General features: G+C 37.0%; 2 protein-coding genes across 3 annotated transcripts in view; one reads left to right on the forward strand and one right to left on the reverse strand.

Annotated features, from left to right (window-relative positions):
* Window positions 1-1,692: 1,692 nt before the first annotated feature.
* Window positions 1,693-17,533, forward strand: RTRAF (RNA transcription, translation and transport factor). The gene is made up of 8 exons (XM_047736020.1): window positions 1,693-1,861; window positions 3,362-3,486; window positions 5,835-5,934; window positions 11,271-11,357; window positions 12,251-12,339; window positions 14,728-14,796; window positions 17,041-17,089; window positions 17,205-17,533. Exons 1-8 carry the CDS (start codon window positions 1,801-1,803, stop codon window positions 17,357-17,359), a joined length of 735 nt encoding a protein of 244 aa, XP_047591976.1. The 5' UTR covers window positions 1,693-1,800; the 3' UTR covers window positions 17,360-17,533.
* A 110-nt stretch (window positions 17,534-17,643) lies between these two features.
* The window catches only part of NID2 (nidogen 2), a 61,250-nt gene continuing 60,421 nt past the window's right edge, over window positions 17,644-18,472 (reverse strand). For both annotated transcript variants that reach the window (XM_047736017.1, XM_047736016.1), the window contains exon 21: window positions 17,644-18,340. In XM_047736017.1, coding sequence (XP_047591973.1) covers window positions 18,330-18,340 — 11 coding nt within the window. In that variant the 3' untranslated portion in view covers window positions 17,644-18,329. The remainder of the gene's footprint in view (window positions 18,341-18,472) is intronic.

Here is an 18,472-nt window from a genome sequence, read left to right on the forward strand (position 1 = left end):
ATATCTATCTTTGCTATTAAACTTCCTGAAAATACCTTATTTATATGCCCCACAAATGCTAATACAGTGTTAAATAATAATCTGTTGAAATGAAATGAAACATAGAGTTGGCTTACCCCCAAGAACTTCAGTAGCTCCTCTTTGCATGGCATGAAAAGCCTTTCTTTTCTTTATTTTTTTTTTTAAGATTTTACATATTTATTTGACAGACAGAGATCACAAGTAGGCAGAGAGGCAGGCAGAGAGAGGGGTGGGGGGGAAGCAGGCTCCTTGCTGAGCAGAGAGCTTAATGCAGGGCTCAATCCCAGGACCCTGAGATCATGACCTGAGCGGAAGGCAGAGGCTTAACCCACTGAGCCACCCAGGCGCCCCATGAAAAGCCTTTCTTGATCAGGCCCCCACCTCTGTCCACTGTCACATCAGCTGTTACTCTCTCCTGCCTTCCAGACTCTGGATCATGCTGCTGCTCATTCCTTGACTTTGTATGTTTGCCTCCCTGAAAACATTACCCTTTGACTGCCTGGTGAACTCCTTGTCATCTTCAAGCCAGAGTTTATACTTGTTTATCTTTATCGTTTGTCTTCCCTCAGTGGCCTTTTAAACTATATGAAAGTGGGGGTCTGGTCTGTCTTGCTCACTGCTTTCTCACCAATGTCTGAAAATAGACAGGGACTTGATCGGTCTTAAGTACAGTAGTTTTGACTATTTCCAAAAGGCAACAGGGAATCACCCAATGATACTAACTTAAAAAATTATAAACAGCTTTTTGTTTGAGAAAGGCACTGTGGTTGCTGAAGGGGGTCGGAGGGAATAGATTGGAGAAGGCAAGACTGAACCTAAGGAATCTGATCACTGGAGTTTGCAAAAATGATAAACGCCTGATTTGAGATGTGAGGAGGTGAGGGATCTGAGACATGAGAGAACAATAGGAATGGATGATCTATGAGATGCTATGACTAGGGGTGAGAGGTAGTAAAGGATGGCTCCGTTTCTGGCGTCAGATTCCGCAGCTGGTGGTGATGTCTGGAACCATCACACAGTGTTACAGTTGTACGTTTACTTGTGGATCACTCCCAACTAGTCTGAAAGGGACCTTGCTGAAAGTCTTTGAATTAGCAGTGTAAGAAGAGCACCTATTGGGCACGTGGGTGGCTCACTCTGTTAAGTGTCTGCCTTGAGCTCAGGTCATGATCCCAGGGTCCTGGGTTCCAGTTTGGAGTGGGACTCCTTGTTCAGTGGGGAGTCTGCTTCTCCCTCCTCCGCCCCCGCCGCTCGCTCCTGCTCTCTCTAGCGAGCGCTCTCTCTCTCTCAAATAAATAAAATCTTAAAAAAAAAAAAGTACCTATTAAATAGGAGGCATATAATAAATGAACACATTAAAAATATTAAACAGTACTTCTATGGCCCAATGGGAGGAATGGCTAATAAAAATTCTACATTTACTATTCTCTGTGGGCTCGATCAGGAAGACAAAAACAAGAGGAAACTGGCTCGGAAAACGGGAAAACTGGTTTCTCAGCCGCTCTCTGCCTATTGTACAACCAGGAAGCTGACAATAAAGTTTATTTGAGCGTCGACGTGCCCTGACGTGGTCCCGCCTCCTCAGCCAGAGCCGCGATTGGTGGGCATTCGCCGGCTCCGCCGTTCCTAAGCACCGATTGGTGAGGGCCGCCGTCCTTTCGGAGCGTCCAGGCGCCTGCCCGCCCTTTCGCCGCGTCGCCGGTGCCTGCGCTGCCCGCTCTTCCTCGCCTGTCCTCTCCCGGCCGAAGCCCCGGGAGACCAGAGCGAGACGCGGGGACCATGTTCCGACGCAAGCTGACGGCCCTTGACTACCACAACCCGGCTGGCTTCAACTGCAAAGGTGAGACGGCGGTCCCAGGCCGGCCGCGCGTCTGTGATCCCGCCGGCGGCCACCCCTTCAGCGCCCGCACCCGGGCTCTCCACCCGGACCCTCCGCGGCCTTGTTTCCCCCCGGGCGGGGGGGTCCTCTGGCCCAGCTGCCAAGGACCCGTCTTCCGCCGCCCCTTGGCTTCGGAGCCCCCTCTCCCACTCTTGCCTGGGCACAAACACTTTGTGCACTTGCTAAACTCCAACCAGCAACCCCCACCCACACCCTTAGCACACGAGAGAGTATTCCTTTCTCAATTAGCCCTTCAGCTCCATGGTTCCCCTGGTAATTGGGCGATACTTTCAGCACATTGCTGAAATCTGGGGAAGGTGCTGAGTAACTTAGAGACTGGTTCATTGCTCTCCAGGAACTAGGGGATGATGGCGGGGTGGGTTCAGTGGGACCTCACCCAGCAGTTTGAGATCAAGAGAGTGCACAGTTAAGTCCAGGACCGACAGTGTTGGGATAAGCACGCACAGTAACAGGCTTGTCGAGTCGTGCAGAAAAGTTAATAGCAGGTGATCGGGGCGGTTGAATTGTAAATGGAAAGGTATTTGGGATTTCTCAGCGTTAAACTTTTAAAATGCATTAACACTGGTACCCATGTTATTCAGTCACTACTCTCATGTCTTCCAGAATTTTTGGCCTTGGGTAGACTAAGTTTGAAAGTGACCCCGTACAACCCAGGGTACTAAGACCATTGTATCATTCTCAAGACTTTCTAATGGAAGCTTGAATTTGAAGTTGAAAATGGTTTCTGAGCAGTATAAGGGTGTTTTGTTGATCTCCTGTAGAAGCATATCAATGTATAGAACCTTGTTTTTCTACTTTATTTAATAAAAAAGGGTCAGTAGCAGTAGAGCTTTGATCTAGATTTGAATCTTTGGACTTCAGTCTTCTCATATGTAAATTGGGGATATTACCTTCCTCAGAAAGGTGTGGGAGAATTAAATGAATGAACTTTTCTCACGTTTGCACTTAAGACAGTAAATGACAGTGGTATTTTCTGTTCTTCTGTGTTGTCATTTAGTTTCTTGTATTTTACTGTTATTTTGTTATAAATTTAACTTTGCCCAGTCCTCCCTCATTTTCCCCTCTCAAAAGAACTGGAATAATAACCAACACTTAAATAGCAAAACTATGTGCCAGATGCTGCTATTATCTTTATTTTATTTTCATAAAAACCCCAAGAGGGTTTTTGTAACTCAAACTGAGGCTCAATAATTTAAGGTGATTAGCCCAAGTTCACACAACCACTGAGCGTTTGTAGCTGGAATATGAATGCAGGCCAGAATTTGAACAGAATATTTGTTATTCCGTTCATCCAAAACCTGCACTTTCAACTCCTACTTCAGGCAGCTCAGATAATTACTCTTTGAGTTAAAAAAAAAAAATCCACGAGACCACTTATTTGTTAGAAGAAAGTGTTCTTATCTAGTGTTTCTAGTAATTTATGAAATGTTTTTGTTGCAGATGAAACAGAATTTAGAAACTTTATTGTTTGGCTTGAAGACCAGAAAATCAGACACTACAAGATTGAAGACAGAGGTAATTTAAGAAACATCCACAGCAGTGACTGGCCCAAGTTCTTTGAAAAGGTAATGAATTAGAAAGTTAAACAAAAGTAGTACAGAGAGCTTTTCTAAAAATTATATGAAGACAGTTAAGCTTAAAATTACTTTGTTCTTTTAAAATAAGTAAAAATAAAAATGATCAGTGTTAGGAAAGCTGGATTTCAGGGATTTAACTTTATTATGTTTGTCTTTAAAACAAATCATATTACCTTTTGCAAGTTTTCAGTGTTAGAAAATTTTGTCTGGAAACACTATGGGGTTTCTTAAATAAATGGTCACATGTATTCCATAAATGGTAAAGGTGACCAAAATCAGATTTTTTCCTAGACCAAAAGATAGCGATAACACACTTATTTTATTAAAGTAAGACACTTAAACGTGCTTGAAAACTAAGATTATTTCTTGTTTGTGGTTCTGTTTAACGTATAAAGATGTCCATTGTTGTGTACAATGTAAATAATCCTGAAGGGGCGCTTGGGTGGCTCAGTGGGTTAAAGCCTCTGCTTTCAGCTCAGATCATGATCCCAGGGTCGTGGGATCGTGGGATCGAGCCCCATTTCAGGCTGCTGCTCAGTAGGGAACCTGCTTCCTCCTCTGTCTGCCTCTTTGCCTACTTGTGATCAAATAAATAAAATCTTAAAAAAAAATTATAAATAATCCTGAAAAGGTCTGTGGATAATAGCTTGTTTTTGTGGCTAGAATAATTTTCCGATTGACTTAGTTTAATTGTAGTAACATTTTTGCAGAAAGGGGAATTGTTTTCAAATTAGAATAAAAATCACATTTTCTAGTATCATTATATTAAACATTTTAATCAGCTGTGTTACTTTGGAGAGTAAGGTATTTTCCCTTAAAAATATGAAAATTGACTAAATTTTTATTTGCCACAGCAAAGGGATTTATAACTTTTGGAATTACTTTCAGATCATGAGACATTTTGGATAGCTTTAATATTGGTAATTTTTTATACTTTCTCTTTAGAATCAAGAGTTTATGAATTAGGGAATTGTGTAAGTTATACACTAGTTCTATGACCATAGGCAAGTTTCACTAAGCTTTCCGTGTCTCAGTGTTGTCAATAAATGGGATAACAGTGGTTCCTATGTCACAGCAGCGGTGTGTATTGTTAATGGGTGATATATAGCTATGCTCAGCCCATAGCAAGTGCTATATGCTTTATTATTTCCCCTGCGTCTACTACCATTATCACTACTACTGGATTATTTTCTTTTGCTCTTAAAAAGGTGTTTTGTTTTGTTTTGAAATTTTGGTATTTTTAAGACCTGAAAATATGTTGTTAGGATTTTATATTTGTTTATATCACATTTCATGACCCATTCATGTGTGCGAGACACATAGTTTCACAGAAGGGTATTTGAAGAATAAAAATTTTTCTAATGAAAAACACCTAGAAATGATAGTAAAGTAGGATAACTTAAATATATTGGAACTTACAATCCAAACAGATACTGTCTTTCAAGTTGGTCTCTTTGGAATGATGTCAGTTGTTTAAAGCATATTCATAACTTTTGAATTACTTTCAGATCACGAGACATTTTGGATATCTTTAATATTGGTAATTTTTTATACTTTGAAGGTGGATTTGTGTTCTGCATCATGACCATATCTTGTGAATGAGGTGTTTTATAGCAGGGGTATGAAATTTTTGGTTAGAAAATGAGTTACAGCTAAAAAGTACTGATTTATTAATTAGGCCCAAAAGGATATCCAAAAGGAGTTGTAGAAGTTTTGACTAATAGCGTTGTTCCTGAAACGAGATTTTTAGCTCCTAAGAGACCCATTTGAAGTACAGTGGTCTCTGGCTATACAGCTTCTGGCAATCATCTAAAATGCTTGGTTACATTCTACACATGTTTCACTTTGCTTACTGTATTCAGTGACGTTTCCATAATATGAAAGCTTGGTTTAGATAGTAATTGGTTTATTTGTATATTCTTCTTTTGAAAGCTTTTTGTTTGTTTGTTTTTAAATCATTCTATGTGTTTTCAGACCTGGAATCAGAAAGTTTATGTTCAAGTTCTCAATCAAGTTGTGTAACTGTTGGCAAGTGTTAATATCTAGGCCTTTTTTCCTCATCGTAAAATAAGGAAGTTGTTTTAGATCAGTGGCACCCTACCTGGAATCTCCAAAAGTAAAAATTTCAAAAAGCATGATGGAAGTACTTTTTTCCCTTAAGTGGTACACTTAAATGTTTCCTTCCTTTGGATTATATAATTACATCAACAATTTAGTAATGGAAATGTTGTTTATATTCTTAGAGATCCAAACTAAGATCTTTTTCAACTCTATCATTTTTTTCATTCTGTGACATTATAGTAATAATGAAACTAGATATTTTTTTTCCTTCACAGTATCTCAAAGATGTTAACTGTCCTTTCAAGATTCAAGATCGACAAGAAGCAATTGACTGGCTTCTTGGTTTAGCTGTTAGACTTGAATATGGAGATAATGGTATGTTTTGTGGGGAATGTGTGTTTTAAAGAAAGGAAGAGGAAAGGGAACAAAAGGAGTGTTTCAAAGTAGGGACTTAACAATTTGAGTTTCTCTGTCTTACATTGTTTCACCTCTGGTTCATTATAAGTTTTATATATCCTCATTTTTCTTTTTAGCATCTGGTGAAAAGTTTACTTTCATAACCATCCTTCTGTGTTCATTTCTCATCCCCTATAACTCCTAAATTGTCTAGGAAAGACTTTTCTTCAAAAAAGTTGTTTTTTTGTTTTTGTTTTTTTATCATAAGACATTAAAAGCAACTATCTTTCATTGGTATTTAGATTTTTCTTTTAGAATTTGGGAATGGTGTTTCCTGGTATTTGTCTTCTCACCAAGTAACATTAAATTGGTAAATTTGCTGTCTTTTACAGTCTGCACCTTAGCCTTCTGGATTAAATTGTTAGAGTCCTAGAATTGATAGGATTTCAGAGTATTGTTTGCAGCAGGTAGTTTCACAAGAGACTGAAACATAGATCTAATGCCAATAGGTACTATAGGCCAAAATATGTTTATTATATATGTTTCATGTTATTTTATTATAGACACTTATAATATTAGAAATTTTACGGGGTCCCTGGGTGGCTTAGTGGGGTAAAGCCTCTGCTTTCGGCTCAGGTGGTGATCTCGGAGTCCTGGGATCAAGCCCTGCATCGGGCTCTCTGCTTGGTGGGGAGCCTGCTTCCCCCTCTCTCTCTGCCTACCTCTCTGCCTACTTGTGATCTCTGTCTTTCAAATAAATAAATAAAATATTTAAAAAAAATAATATTGGAAACTTTTTAATATTAGTACCTGTAGTTAAAAAAATTTCCAGTAAACTTGTGTTTCCTCTCATTAGACTATTTCATTTTGAAAGGCCTGCCAGTGTCTAAATGCAGGATCCAATTATCTTATCTTACCTGCATCTTCCTGCATCTTCTGAGTTTTATGTTGTTCTCTTTTATCTGGCTGTCACTTCCCAGTCCTTTTCATCTTCTGCTTTTGAAGCTTTTTTTTTTTTTTTTTTTTTTAAAGATTTGTTTATTTTAGAAAGCATGCATGTGTGCACACAGAGTCAGGGGTGGTGGTGGGGGAACAGAGGGAATGAACATTAGGCAGACTCTCTGCTGAGTATGGAGCCCGAGGCGAGGTTCTGCCTCAGGACCCATGAGATCATGACTTGAGCTGAAACCCAAGAGTCCGATGCATAACCAACTGAACCTCCCAAGTGCCCCTTTTGAAGACTTTTTGATCATTGTCTTCTTTTTCCTCCCATTCTGTCACCATCCATCTTTTCCGATGTCCATTGTACCCTTTCTTCATTCCCACTGCTACCACCCTGGTTTAGGCTCTTATATTTTCTGCTGAGATTATTGTAGTATCTTTCAGACTCATCTCCCATTAGTGTCATCCTTTGTTTTCATCCTCATGGCCCACCAGGCTTACTTTTTGAAACATAAATGTTTTAGAATGCCACAGTTTGCTTTCAAAGAACCTCTTATTATATATTCAGAAACAACATTGCTTTCCCTTTTTCAATGAAAAGAGCTCCAGATCCTTTGGCCTGGTATTCAGGGCCTTTGATAACTGGCATCTAACCAGTATTCACATACTTGACATCCCAGCCAGACTATAAGAGTGCTGTTTCCTGTTTAAATCTTTTTATCTCCCCTAGATGTCTTTGCTTACACTTTTCCTTGGCCATTATGCCATGTCAGTCTATCTATACACATCTAAATCCTATTCATGCTTGTAAGATCCAGCTTAAATGGCACCTAGCAACAGTAATATTTTTTCTCAACTTTCATAGCTCTTTGCCTTTATATTTTTGTCATTCGTCACTTGCCATTTTGTTTATATGTCTTATTTGCCTCATTAAGTTAAAAAAGCTGATACTCAACCTTTTTTCCCTATGTAGTACTACTATGAGTTTCTTACTGATGCTGTAACAAATTACCACAAATTCAGTGACTTAAGACAATTCATTATCTTACAGTTCTGCTTTGGAGGTCAGAAGTCCAACATCTGTCCTACTTGGCTAAAGTCAGTTTGTCTGCAGGGCTGGTTCGTTTTAGAGGCTTTGTAGGAGATCCATTTCTTTGTCTTTTTCGCATTCTTAAGGCTGCCTACATTCCTTGACTCTGGCCGGGTTATCTTAAGAGTTATAGCATAGCAGCTTCAAATCTCTCTTGTGACTCTGCTTGCATTGTCACATCTTCTCTGACTCTGATCTTCTTGCCCCCCTTATAAGGATGCTGTGATTATATTGAGCCCACCTGGATAATCCAGTATAATCCCCCATTTCAAGGTCCTTAATTTAATCACATCTGCAGAGTCCCTTTTTCCATGTAACAAATATAATCATAGGTTCCAGAAATTGGGATAATGAACATCTTGGGGCTGAGGGGTGGAGAGGCAGGACACTAGTCATGATTTTACTGCCACAGTATCAGACATAGTTTTTCAGATACAATAGATGTGTTTATCAACTTTCATAAATGTTTGATGAATACAGTGTATGAATGCTTATGTATACTGATACGGAGCATCAGCCAGCTGTTTTTTCGCTGGTACCTCAGACTTAAATTTCAGAAGCCTTATGGCAGAAATCTTCAGGAAAGTTTTAAGCTCTTTCTGTACTTTCAGTTTTAGTTTAGAAAGAAAACACTTATGATTCTCTTTCTTTATAAATAAACGTAATCATAAGCCTTGGTAGCATTAGTTGACTTTTAGGGTCTTCAGCAAAATCTGTTGTGGTCTGAGTTGGTAGAAACTCTGTTAGTTAATTTGCAACAAAATTTTCTCCAGCTTTTCCAAAGTGTTTTTCAGCTATTACCCCCAAAATTATTTTCACATCTCAGTTTATTTTTGTTTTACCCTTCTTTTATTTCACGTGTCCCGTTTTTATAATAGTGCAGTTTAGGTTACATAGGTACCAAGAACAGTAGATGCCATATGATTGTGTGTCCTTGCAGTTGACAGTTGCTCTTAGGTACATTTAAGTACATAATAGCATGGTCTTTTTTAGTGAAAAAAACAAAACGAAACAAAACTGAGTTTGCATCTGAAATATGGTAAATGTTTGATATGGAAAAATTGTAGTTGAATTTTATTTGAAGCGTTAGTTGAATTATAGTTGAAAAGTAAGCAGTATCAAAAGCATATTTAAAGTTTAAACTAGAAAACAAGTTTGTAATTTTTTGGAAAAGGGTTTAAAGTAGTAATACTATCCCTTATCAACAGGAGGTGCTATTGTTGTTTTGTTTTACATTAATATGTTGCTTTCTTCTGATGTTTAAGGTATTTAAATTTTTTATTATTTGATGAAACCATTGTGGATTTTTATTGTCTGTGCCTTAACATTTTTTAAATCCTTTCATTAGCTTGTCATTTAAGGTGATTAAAATCTGACTTAAAATGTTTTTCTTTTAACTTTGACATAATTTCAGACTTAACAGAAGTTGCAAAATAGTACAAAGAATTTTCACATTTCCATATGTTGCAAATGTTAACATTTTACTTCATTTGCCTTATTGTCTATGTACACATATGCACATATGTAACTTTTTCTCAATCATTTGATAACTTAAAAACGTTCTTTCCCCATTACATGCTTAAATGCACATATACAGAAAATAAATAAGACACCATCTTACATAAAATTACAGTACTGATTCAATACTGTTATATATAGTTACAACTCACATCTCACCAGTTGTCTCAACAATGTTCTCTATAAAAGCAAAAAACAAAAGCAGTCCTGGACCATGTTTTTCATTCAGTTATTATATCTCGTTAGCCTGCTATCATCTGGAACATTTACTCAGTCATTATTTGTGCTTCGTGATGCTGACATTCATTTTGTAGAATGTCTCCCAGTTTGGGTTTGTTTGAGGTTTCTTCATAAGTAGGTTCAAGGTTTGTACTTTTGTTAAGAATAACACAGAACTAATGTGTTCGTTTAAGTTAGTGATATGCCCTGTTACTGGTCACGTTGTTCTCATCACTTCGATAAGGTTTTTTCCACTGTAAAGTTAATATTTTCCCCTCTGTAATAAATATGTATCTTGTGGGGAGATACTTTGAGATGATGTTAGTATGCTTTTGCTCTTCAAACTTGAGCCCAAACTTTAGCTTCCATTTGATTTTTCTTGCCTGAGTCAATTACTATGTTGATGATTGCTAGAGGTGTTTTTCTAATTTCATCATTTGTTATACATTTATTTGTTGGCTTTTTTGCTGTAAAGAGGCGCTTTCTCTTCTCTCCACTATCTCTCCAATTTATTTTTATTTAAATTAGTGTAGATATATGGATTCTTTTACTCAGTGGGCACAATGTTTTTTTGTTGTTTTGATGTTCACGCCATTCCAGTTTTGGCCAGTGGGAACTCCTTTACACTAATCCCTGTCTGACTTAAAGTTTGATGCTTTTATTTTCCCTCTTGTTTCACTCAGAAATCACAGAAGCACTGTAACCAAAGATGGCATCTTGGGTATTAAGTTTAGTGAATTATTAGTAAATACGTATATTTGTAAAGTCTTTTTAAGTTTTGTTAGGTATTTCTCAAGTGAAGGTAATAAAAGCTGCCTTTGGAATTCTGAGTTTCAGGTCTCCATGCGATTAATTTAGGTTTATTTTTGATGATGGTGTATTTGAAATGCTGATTTTTTTTTTAGAAGACAAGGTTTTTGGATTCCATATATGGCATTCAAAAAATTTGGAAAAAAACTTTTTAGTAAGTCTGTATTTAATCTCATGTAACCTCTACCTACTTTCCTTCCATTGTTCTACCCCTGCCAAGTTTCTGAGCAAACTGTAAATGCACACCCTCTCTTCTCAAATGTAGATGGTGTTTGAAATGTCTTAACTTTTAGAAATGTTAATGAGGAGATATTTGTATAGATATTTCAGTAAACATTTTAGCTTAATCAGAAAGCTACAATCAGGGGCGCCTGGGTGGCTCAGTGGGATAAGCCGCTGTCTTCGGCTCAGGTCATGATCTCAGGGTCCTGGGATCGGGTCCCTCATCGGCCTCTCTGCTCAGCAGGGAGCCTGCTTCCCTCTCTCTCTCTCTCTCTGCCTGCCTCTCTGTCTACTTGTGATCTCTCTCTGTCAAATAAATAAATTAAAAAAAAAAAAAAAAAGGAAGCTACAATCACATTGCCTTCTAATGGATTTTTTTATAGCATAAAAATAACTTTGGGTGAGTTATCTTACGCTTATAATCAGTTTGGCTCAGTTAAATTCCGTAAATAAGCAATATTTATTTTACCTTAAGGTACAGTTCTACAAACTGTATTTTTGCCTGTGTTTACAGCTGAAAAATACAAGGACTTGGTACCTGATAACACAAAAAATGCTGACAATGCAGCTAAAAATGCAGAGCCATTGATCAATTTGGATGGTAAGTATGTAAGTGCATATCATCAACATTTTTGGTCCCTTACATGTTTTTTATTTCTTAGATTGAGGAACCTTGGGTTGACTTGGTTTTAGTAAATTAGGAATGCTTTATGTTGATGTTTTATTTTCTGTTGTTTTTATTAGCATTTACAGTATGTTTTCTCCCTCCTCATATAGCTGAATATCTGAATGTTAGAATGCTATTCTTTGATTTCTTCATACTGATTTGGGGGTCTGATTTGTATTTAATCATGGTGGTGATTATTTGCCTTCCTGGATGCGTAAAATATTTTTTCTAATCTAATGACATGAGACAAGTGGTAAAATTTGTCATCTTCATTTCCAGATACTTTTAAGTATTCTCTTTTTAAAAGTATAAAGATTGTATTATAATAATTTAAGTATTCTTTCATGATAGATTCATTGTGACTTAAAATTTACAAGTTACTCTCATGGATTAATAAGCTCCTTACCCTTATGAATTAGTATGCTGCTTAGACAGACTACAGCTGCTTAGAGAAAAGGTTTTGGGAAAATTGTCCACTGAAGGGATCTAGTTTAAAATTAATAGCTTTGGGAAGAAATACTACTTAAAAGTCCCATGTAAATGTGCCTTGCAGAAAAAGTTACAGCACAATCCTAACATGAGTTAACTTGGTAATTCATGGTTTGGTCAATGTGGCTGATCAATAGGGAACCCATTGACCTCATCAGTTTACCTAATGGTCTATGCCCCTGCACTGCTCTAAGCAGCAGCAGTTTTAAAAACGAAGAGGTTTTTTTTTTCTTGTTATTGGAAAATTAAAAATGTTTTTTGTAAGTTTATATGCTTATATATATGTTTATAATTACATGCTTGCAGAGCTGTAAGTTTCCATTTTTAATCTTTTATAGTAAATAATCCTGATTTTAAGGCTGGTGTAATGGCTTTGGCTAACCTTCTTCAGATTCAGCGTCATGATGATTACCTGGTAATGCTTAAGGTTGGTTTCATATTCTTGATTCTTGACAGAAACTCTGTATGGAGAAGAAAGACCTCATTTTCTAAAAATTACCTATGTTTGACATACTGATATATGACTAAATGGCCAGAATGTGGAGGAATGTGGTACTTAGCGCAGATTTCATTTCATATTTCGTCTATTTAGATTATCTAATAACAACTAATACCAAAGTGTGTTCACTTTGTGCCTGCTGCTGTGCTCAGTCTTTGGCAAAGAGGATTTCATTCCCAACAATCCCGGAGGTAGTGGAGGTAGATGCTGGTATCCTTTCATTTTAATACGAAGAAATTGAGACCTAAAGAGGATAGATAATGTCCAAGATGACACAGAAAATGAGAGAGCCAGAATTTTAATCTAGGCACTCTGACCATGTGGTCTCTTCTTTTTCCTGTATGTTTCTACCTTTATTTAGTCCTTTCAAAGATTTGTGATCTGTATTAACTAAGATAATAGAAAATGCCAAATGAGTCATGGTAGATTTGGTCAAAAATACATACCCCAGGGTGCCTGGGTGGCTCAGTTCATTGGGCAACTGCCTTCAGCTCAAGTCATGATCTTGGAGTCTCGGGGTCAAGTCCCACATCGGGCTCCCCAGCTCCATTGGGAGTCTGCTTCTCCCTCTGACCTTCTCCCCTCTCATGCTCGCTCGCTCTCTCTTTCTCAAATAAATAAAATCTTTAAAGAAAAAAAAAAAATACCCCAGAATCTCTTTGAGGACTGCATGTTTTTGTTTTTCTAGTGCCCCATCCTAAATAGGCCACTCAGTTCATATCTGTACTTCAGGGAACTCAGTGATCTGAAAGAGGTCTCTTATTTCTAAGTGAAGAATATACTCCTACTTCAGAAGATTATGTCACATAACTTTGACAGTATGGGATGGGAGGGACAGGAGTAATATTTAAGATACTTAAGATTCCAGACTTGGAAATTATTATAGAAATTGTTACTGATTTTATGAGAAATTGACAAGCATTTGACTATACCTTATACATGTAAATACCTTAATCTACTTTGCAGTAAATTTTATAGTTAAATTCCATTTTACCCACAAGAGATTAGCCGTAACTTATTCTACTTTTTAGAATTATATGTACTAAGTGATAGTTGTATTAAGAGAAAAACTATTTCTAGATTATTATAATTCTTTATACTGAATCTGCATGTTAACTCAGATTTTCTCAACTCCTATTAGATGCCAAGAGATAAAAAGTTGGGTTGCCTGGCTGGCTTAGTGAGTAGAGCATGTGACTCTTGATCTCAGGGTCATGCGTTTGAGCCCCACTTGGGTGTAGAGATTACTTAAATGAATAAATAAATTAAAACTTCAAAAAATGAGATTAATTGTTTTTATTAAAATTTAGCTCTTTCAAGGTTTCGTTCTTTACTCAGGAATTATGTAAATTGCTTTGGAACAGTTGTGCAGTGGTCATGTCACCTTTAATCATAAACTGAGTGAGAAGACAAAGAGACTAGCATACCTGGGGTGCTTTTGTTAGACTTTAAAAACCCAAAGGGGAAAGGTATAAATCAATAATCAAAAGCTTTATAAAATTGTAAGCTGCATGAAGCATTCAAACAATCCATGACAAGATGGAAAACCTCTTGATAGGTTTGCCACATCATTGACTATTCTGCAACTAGACTGATTAATAAATTTGTGACTCCTATTAAAGACTGGTATAATGGCTTTTAAATGTAGCATTTGGCTTGTTATATTAGTAAGTTTTCAAGTTTCTACCCTTCAGTTACAATTGTTATCCACTAATTAAAATTCCATTTTAAAAAACCTTAGTTTTTGAGTGTGTGTAGGTACATGAATGCACTTGTGTCTGCCATAATAAAACACCTTGGTGATGAAGAAAAAAAGTGTTGTATGAGGGAAGTGAAAACATTTCACTATAATTAAGTGAACAAAAGTCAAGGACAGTGTATACGATATGCTACCCTTTGTGTCAGGAGTTTGCGTGTATGTGCGCATTTATGCTTGAGCATACTTGTAATACAGTCGAATCCTTGTAAGGATACACAGTAATCTGGTTCCAGTCATTGTCTAGAGGGATGGTTGAGTCTTGGGTAAGAAGGAGATCCCCCCTTTTTGTTTAAACCACGTATCCTTTGTTACAATTTTTCATGAATATAAATTACCTATTCCAAAAAGTGCTGTTAATTGTTGAGAGCATCTTTCCACATTATAAAGTATTAAAATGAAAACTTTCATTCTGTCAGCAGTTTTGTTTTTATTGGCTGATTTTGTTAATGAACTAGGTAATTCTAACTTCATCAAATTTGGTATCCTTATTCTCTAGATTCAGAGCAGAAAAGGTGAACAGCCAATAAAAAAATAAAAACTACTTTTGTTTTTCTTAGGCAATTCGCATTTTGGTCCAGGAGCGCCTGACACAGGATGCAGTTGCTAAAGCAAATCAAACGAAAGAGGTATGCGTTATTTTTTCCAATAAATTTTAAATTAATTAGTAATGAAAATTTCTTCTGGTATTGTCATGAGTTTAAATTTTGTATGTATCTGCTTAAGATAACCATTCTTTGTTAGAACTGCTTGGAGAAAGGGTAGCTTATTTCAGTGGGATTGAATTTGGTTCTTAAGCAAATTATAGCCATTATTCAGTGAAAAATAAACTTATTTCATACTTTAAAGCAGTTATTGGTAGTATACCCACAGTCTACCAGCACAAACCATTGCACGTGCCCAGTTGTTTATTTTAAGAGTATTTACCTTGCGAAATTTACTGGGTTATTTTGATTAGTTGCTGGAAAATAGAACACACATTATCTTTATTAATTTCCTTCTTTTGACCTAAATCCTGTCCTTTCTCTTTTGTTTCTTCAGAGAAATCTGTTCTCATTTTATTCACATTTCTTAGCATCACTTATGAGAAAGTAATTTACCTAAGGTCACCTAGTTGGTAAGTGGTTGAGCTCAGGCAGTCTGATTGAAGAGCCAGCGCTCTTATGGTAGTTAGGGACAGAGATCTGTGTGTGAAGGCCTACATGAGCTAGTTGACCATCCCAGGTGAAGGGGTAGGGACATAGAGTCTATATTAGAGTGTAAGTTCCTGGGTACAGGTGACTGCACCTGTCATTTTTCAGTCCTACTTTGTAGGCTAAGGAAACCATATACCCTATTTTTCCCTGAATTCTGCAATATTTTAGATGAAGTGCACTAGAAATTCAGATTCACCCTGAAGTCTCACTGACTGGACTGTGTAGAGAAATGTCCTCAGGGATTAGCAGCAGCGTCTGCAGTTGTCTGATAATGCTTCTTACTGTGCAGAGATACTGCGATGAATATCTTGGGCACAAGGGACATTCTAGATTCTGGTCCTTTTTTTTTCTCTCCTAATTCCTCAATGTCTTTTGTCCTCTGATCCCATCTTTTTATCAAGGTCCAGCAGTGTGAAAAGGTTTTTAATGCCAGGGCAGTGTAGTTCCCCCTAAAAAACACTGTTTGTTTTAAAGGCTTTTATTGCTTATTAATTATGTATGGATTAGGCCACTGGAAATTGGATTAAAGATCAGCTCACCCACACTGTAGAACAGACGGTAAGTTGTTCTGGCATAATAAAATCATTCGCGCATTCATCGATGCAGCAAAACTGTGCCTTTGGTTTGAGGGCAGTGCAAATAAGGGCATGGCCAGATCTTTTTGCTTTTGTTTGGAAAGTAAAATTTTCAGTGCTCCTGGTCTTAAGTTAGTGTCCCCTCAAGGTACCATGCAAAATAGTAATATAGAGGAGAAGTTCTTACAGTGAGTGTTCTTGTTTATAACCATAACTAGCTCTTGGGGCATTTGGTCAGGATCTTTAGGGCAGCTGTTCCTTGGTCTCTTGGCAAATAAAATGAAAACAAGACTGACATAGAAAGCCACTCAGTGCAATTCTACTTGTTAGTTTTGCTTGCTGCATTTACATGCCTGTTTATTTCTTCACTTATATAATGTATTATTTTAAAGTAGTTGGAGCATAGGTAGGTTTGCATTAATAGGCAAGAATCGAGTAGTGACAGTGTAGCATTTTGTAACATTGAAAGTATAGATTTTATATAGTATGATCAGCAGAGTTTAGACTGCCTGTTCTTGTTACGTGAACTCCATAGAGTTCAGCATCATGTTTGCCGACTTTGGCATAACTCTGTAGAGGTACTGATGGGTTAACTAAATGGTTTAAAGTTTGCTCATTTTCCTTGATTTCAGAGTAATTTCCAAAGAACTCTAGGTAAGCTGGTAATCATCATGCTAGCTGAAAGAAAAGTAATACATATTTTAGATTTTGTATAAAGACAAATTAATGTGCTCAGAAATATTAAAAGTAATTCTATCCCATTTGCCCTGTACTCTGCTGTTTACTGGAGTTAAAACAGGACAGCAGCAGCCCTGCTCATCTACCCTTCCATAGCAGCAGTGACAGAGCATAGCTGTAAAAGGAACAACTGCTTTATAGCCTAGTCTTACGGGAGGGAATGGGGGATGGAACAGGCTTCCCACTACACGCAGAGGCCATTCTTTCGCTCCTCAAAAGGCAAATTTAGAGAACATTCTCCACCCCACTTGCCACTGCAGCTAAAAGGGTTAACAGAACAGCTAGCTGATTTTCAGTTACAGATGAGAAAAGAACATGATTCTTAACTATAAAGTTTCATTTTGTCCTTTTCTTTTTATTTAAGGGCTTGCCTGTTGCTTTAGACAAACATATTCTTGGTTTTGACACAGGAGGTGAGTGATTTTGTTTGAACTCAAACTATTTTTAGAGACTAGCTGAATATTTGGGGGAGAAATGGGCAAGTAAATGGTCTTGAATACTGATTAATGCAGTTTTCTTATAAAATAGATGCAGTTCTTAATGAAGCTGCTCAAATTCTGCGATTGCTGCATATAGAAGAGCTCAGAGAGCTACAGACAAAAATTAATGAAGCCATAGTAGCTGTTCAGGCAATTATTGCTGATCCAAAGACAGACCACAGACTGGGGAAAGTTGGAAGATGAACGTTTTAGGATTTCAGCTTCTCACCTACTTAGTACAATTGGGAACCATGTATGCTCTGGCATGTGTTTGGAAATCAAATGTCACATTTTCAAGGGAAGAATCCTAGAAATTTGACTATGTTCTCAAGATTTACCATCATTGCTTTTTCTTTAATAAAGTTCAGGAAAAGTGGATTTTTTTTTTGACTGCTATGTTTCTGTGTCTATATAATTAATCATCCTCTTTTGTGGTTGAGGTACATGCCAACCCCCAGCTTTGTTATATAGACATACAGATCCTCAAATCATAGGAAAACTTAAAATATTTTATTGGAGTAATCTAGAAAATTTGAGAATTGTTACATCTTTGGTATTTAAAAATGTAGTAACTTCTGTGGGTAACTATAGAGGGACTTACAGGATCATTAGATACAAATTGAAACATTCTAGCACCTTTTAATATAAATAGAAATGCAGTGATGCAGAGGTAAAAAAAACAAAACCAAAAAAACAACTTTTGCTGGGAAACTATAAATAAGTTGTTTTTTTCCCCACCAGTTCTGCATAGTCTTCTCTAGATCAAGGCTTATAATCCTTGGGATTGTGTCTTTATACTGATCCATCCTACTTTTAATTACTTGGCCAGGAAGAATTCTTAGCAAAAATTAGATTTAGGGTTTTAACATATTCTTATTGGTTCTTCGTTGAATGCATTGGACCTTGTAAATATGATAGAAATGTTTATAAAAAATTGCTTAATAAGCAATAATTAAAACGGTTACTTTTTAAAACCTGTAGTAACTTTTGTTTTTCAAAATACAGTAGTAAAGATTGAGGTATAAACTTTTCACAAGATAGAGTCTTTTTGTACTGAAAGTGTTCAACTTGTAAGTCCAATTCCTTTTTCCACTTTCTTCACCTTTGTTTGCAGTAAATGTTCTTTAGGGTCCAGATTCTGATTGTAAACTCCAAGTCCTTTATGATGCCATGTTTACTTTCTTCCTGTGAGTAGAGGTGAAAGGAACAGTGGGTGAATATTTTATAATCCTGTTGCCACAGCAAGTATTTTAAAGGGGAAATATTCTAATAGGCTGATCTTTTTTGTGTATGGTCGAGCTAGGTGGACTTAGGGGT

Source organism: Lutra lutra, chromosome 7, assembly GCF_902655055.1.
Source record: "Lutra lutra chromosome 7, mLutLut1.2, whole genome shotgun sequence".
NCBI classification, from domain to species: domain Eukaryota; kingdom Metazoa; phylum Chordata; class Mammalia; order Carnivora; family Mustelidae; genus Lutra; species Lutra lutra.

Coding starts and splice junctions, on each gene's coding strand:
- RTRAF (XM_047736020.1), top strand. CDS start 1,801: ATGTTCCGACGCAAGCTGACGGCCCTTGACTACCACAACCCGGCTGGC. Junction 3,487..5,834: donor GGCCCAAGTTCTTTGAAAAG/GTAATGAATTAG, acceptor TTTCCTTCACAG/TATCTCAAAGATGTTAACTG. Junction 14,797..17,040: donor AAGCAAATCAAACGAAAGAG/GTATGCGTTATT, acceptor TTTTTATTTAAG/GGCTTGCCTGTTGCTTTAGA.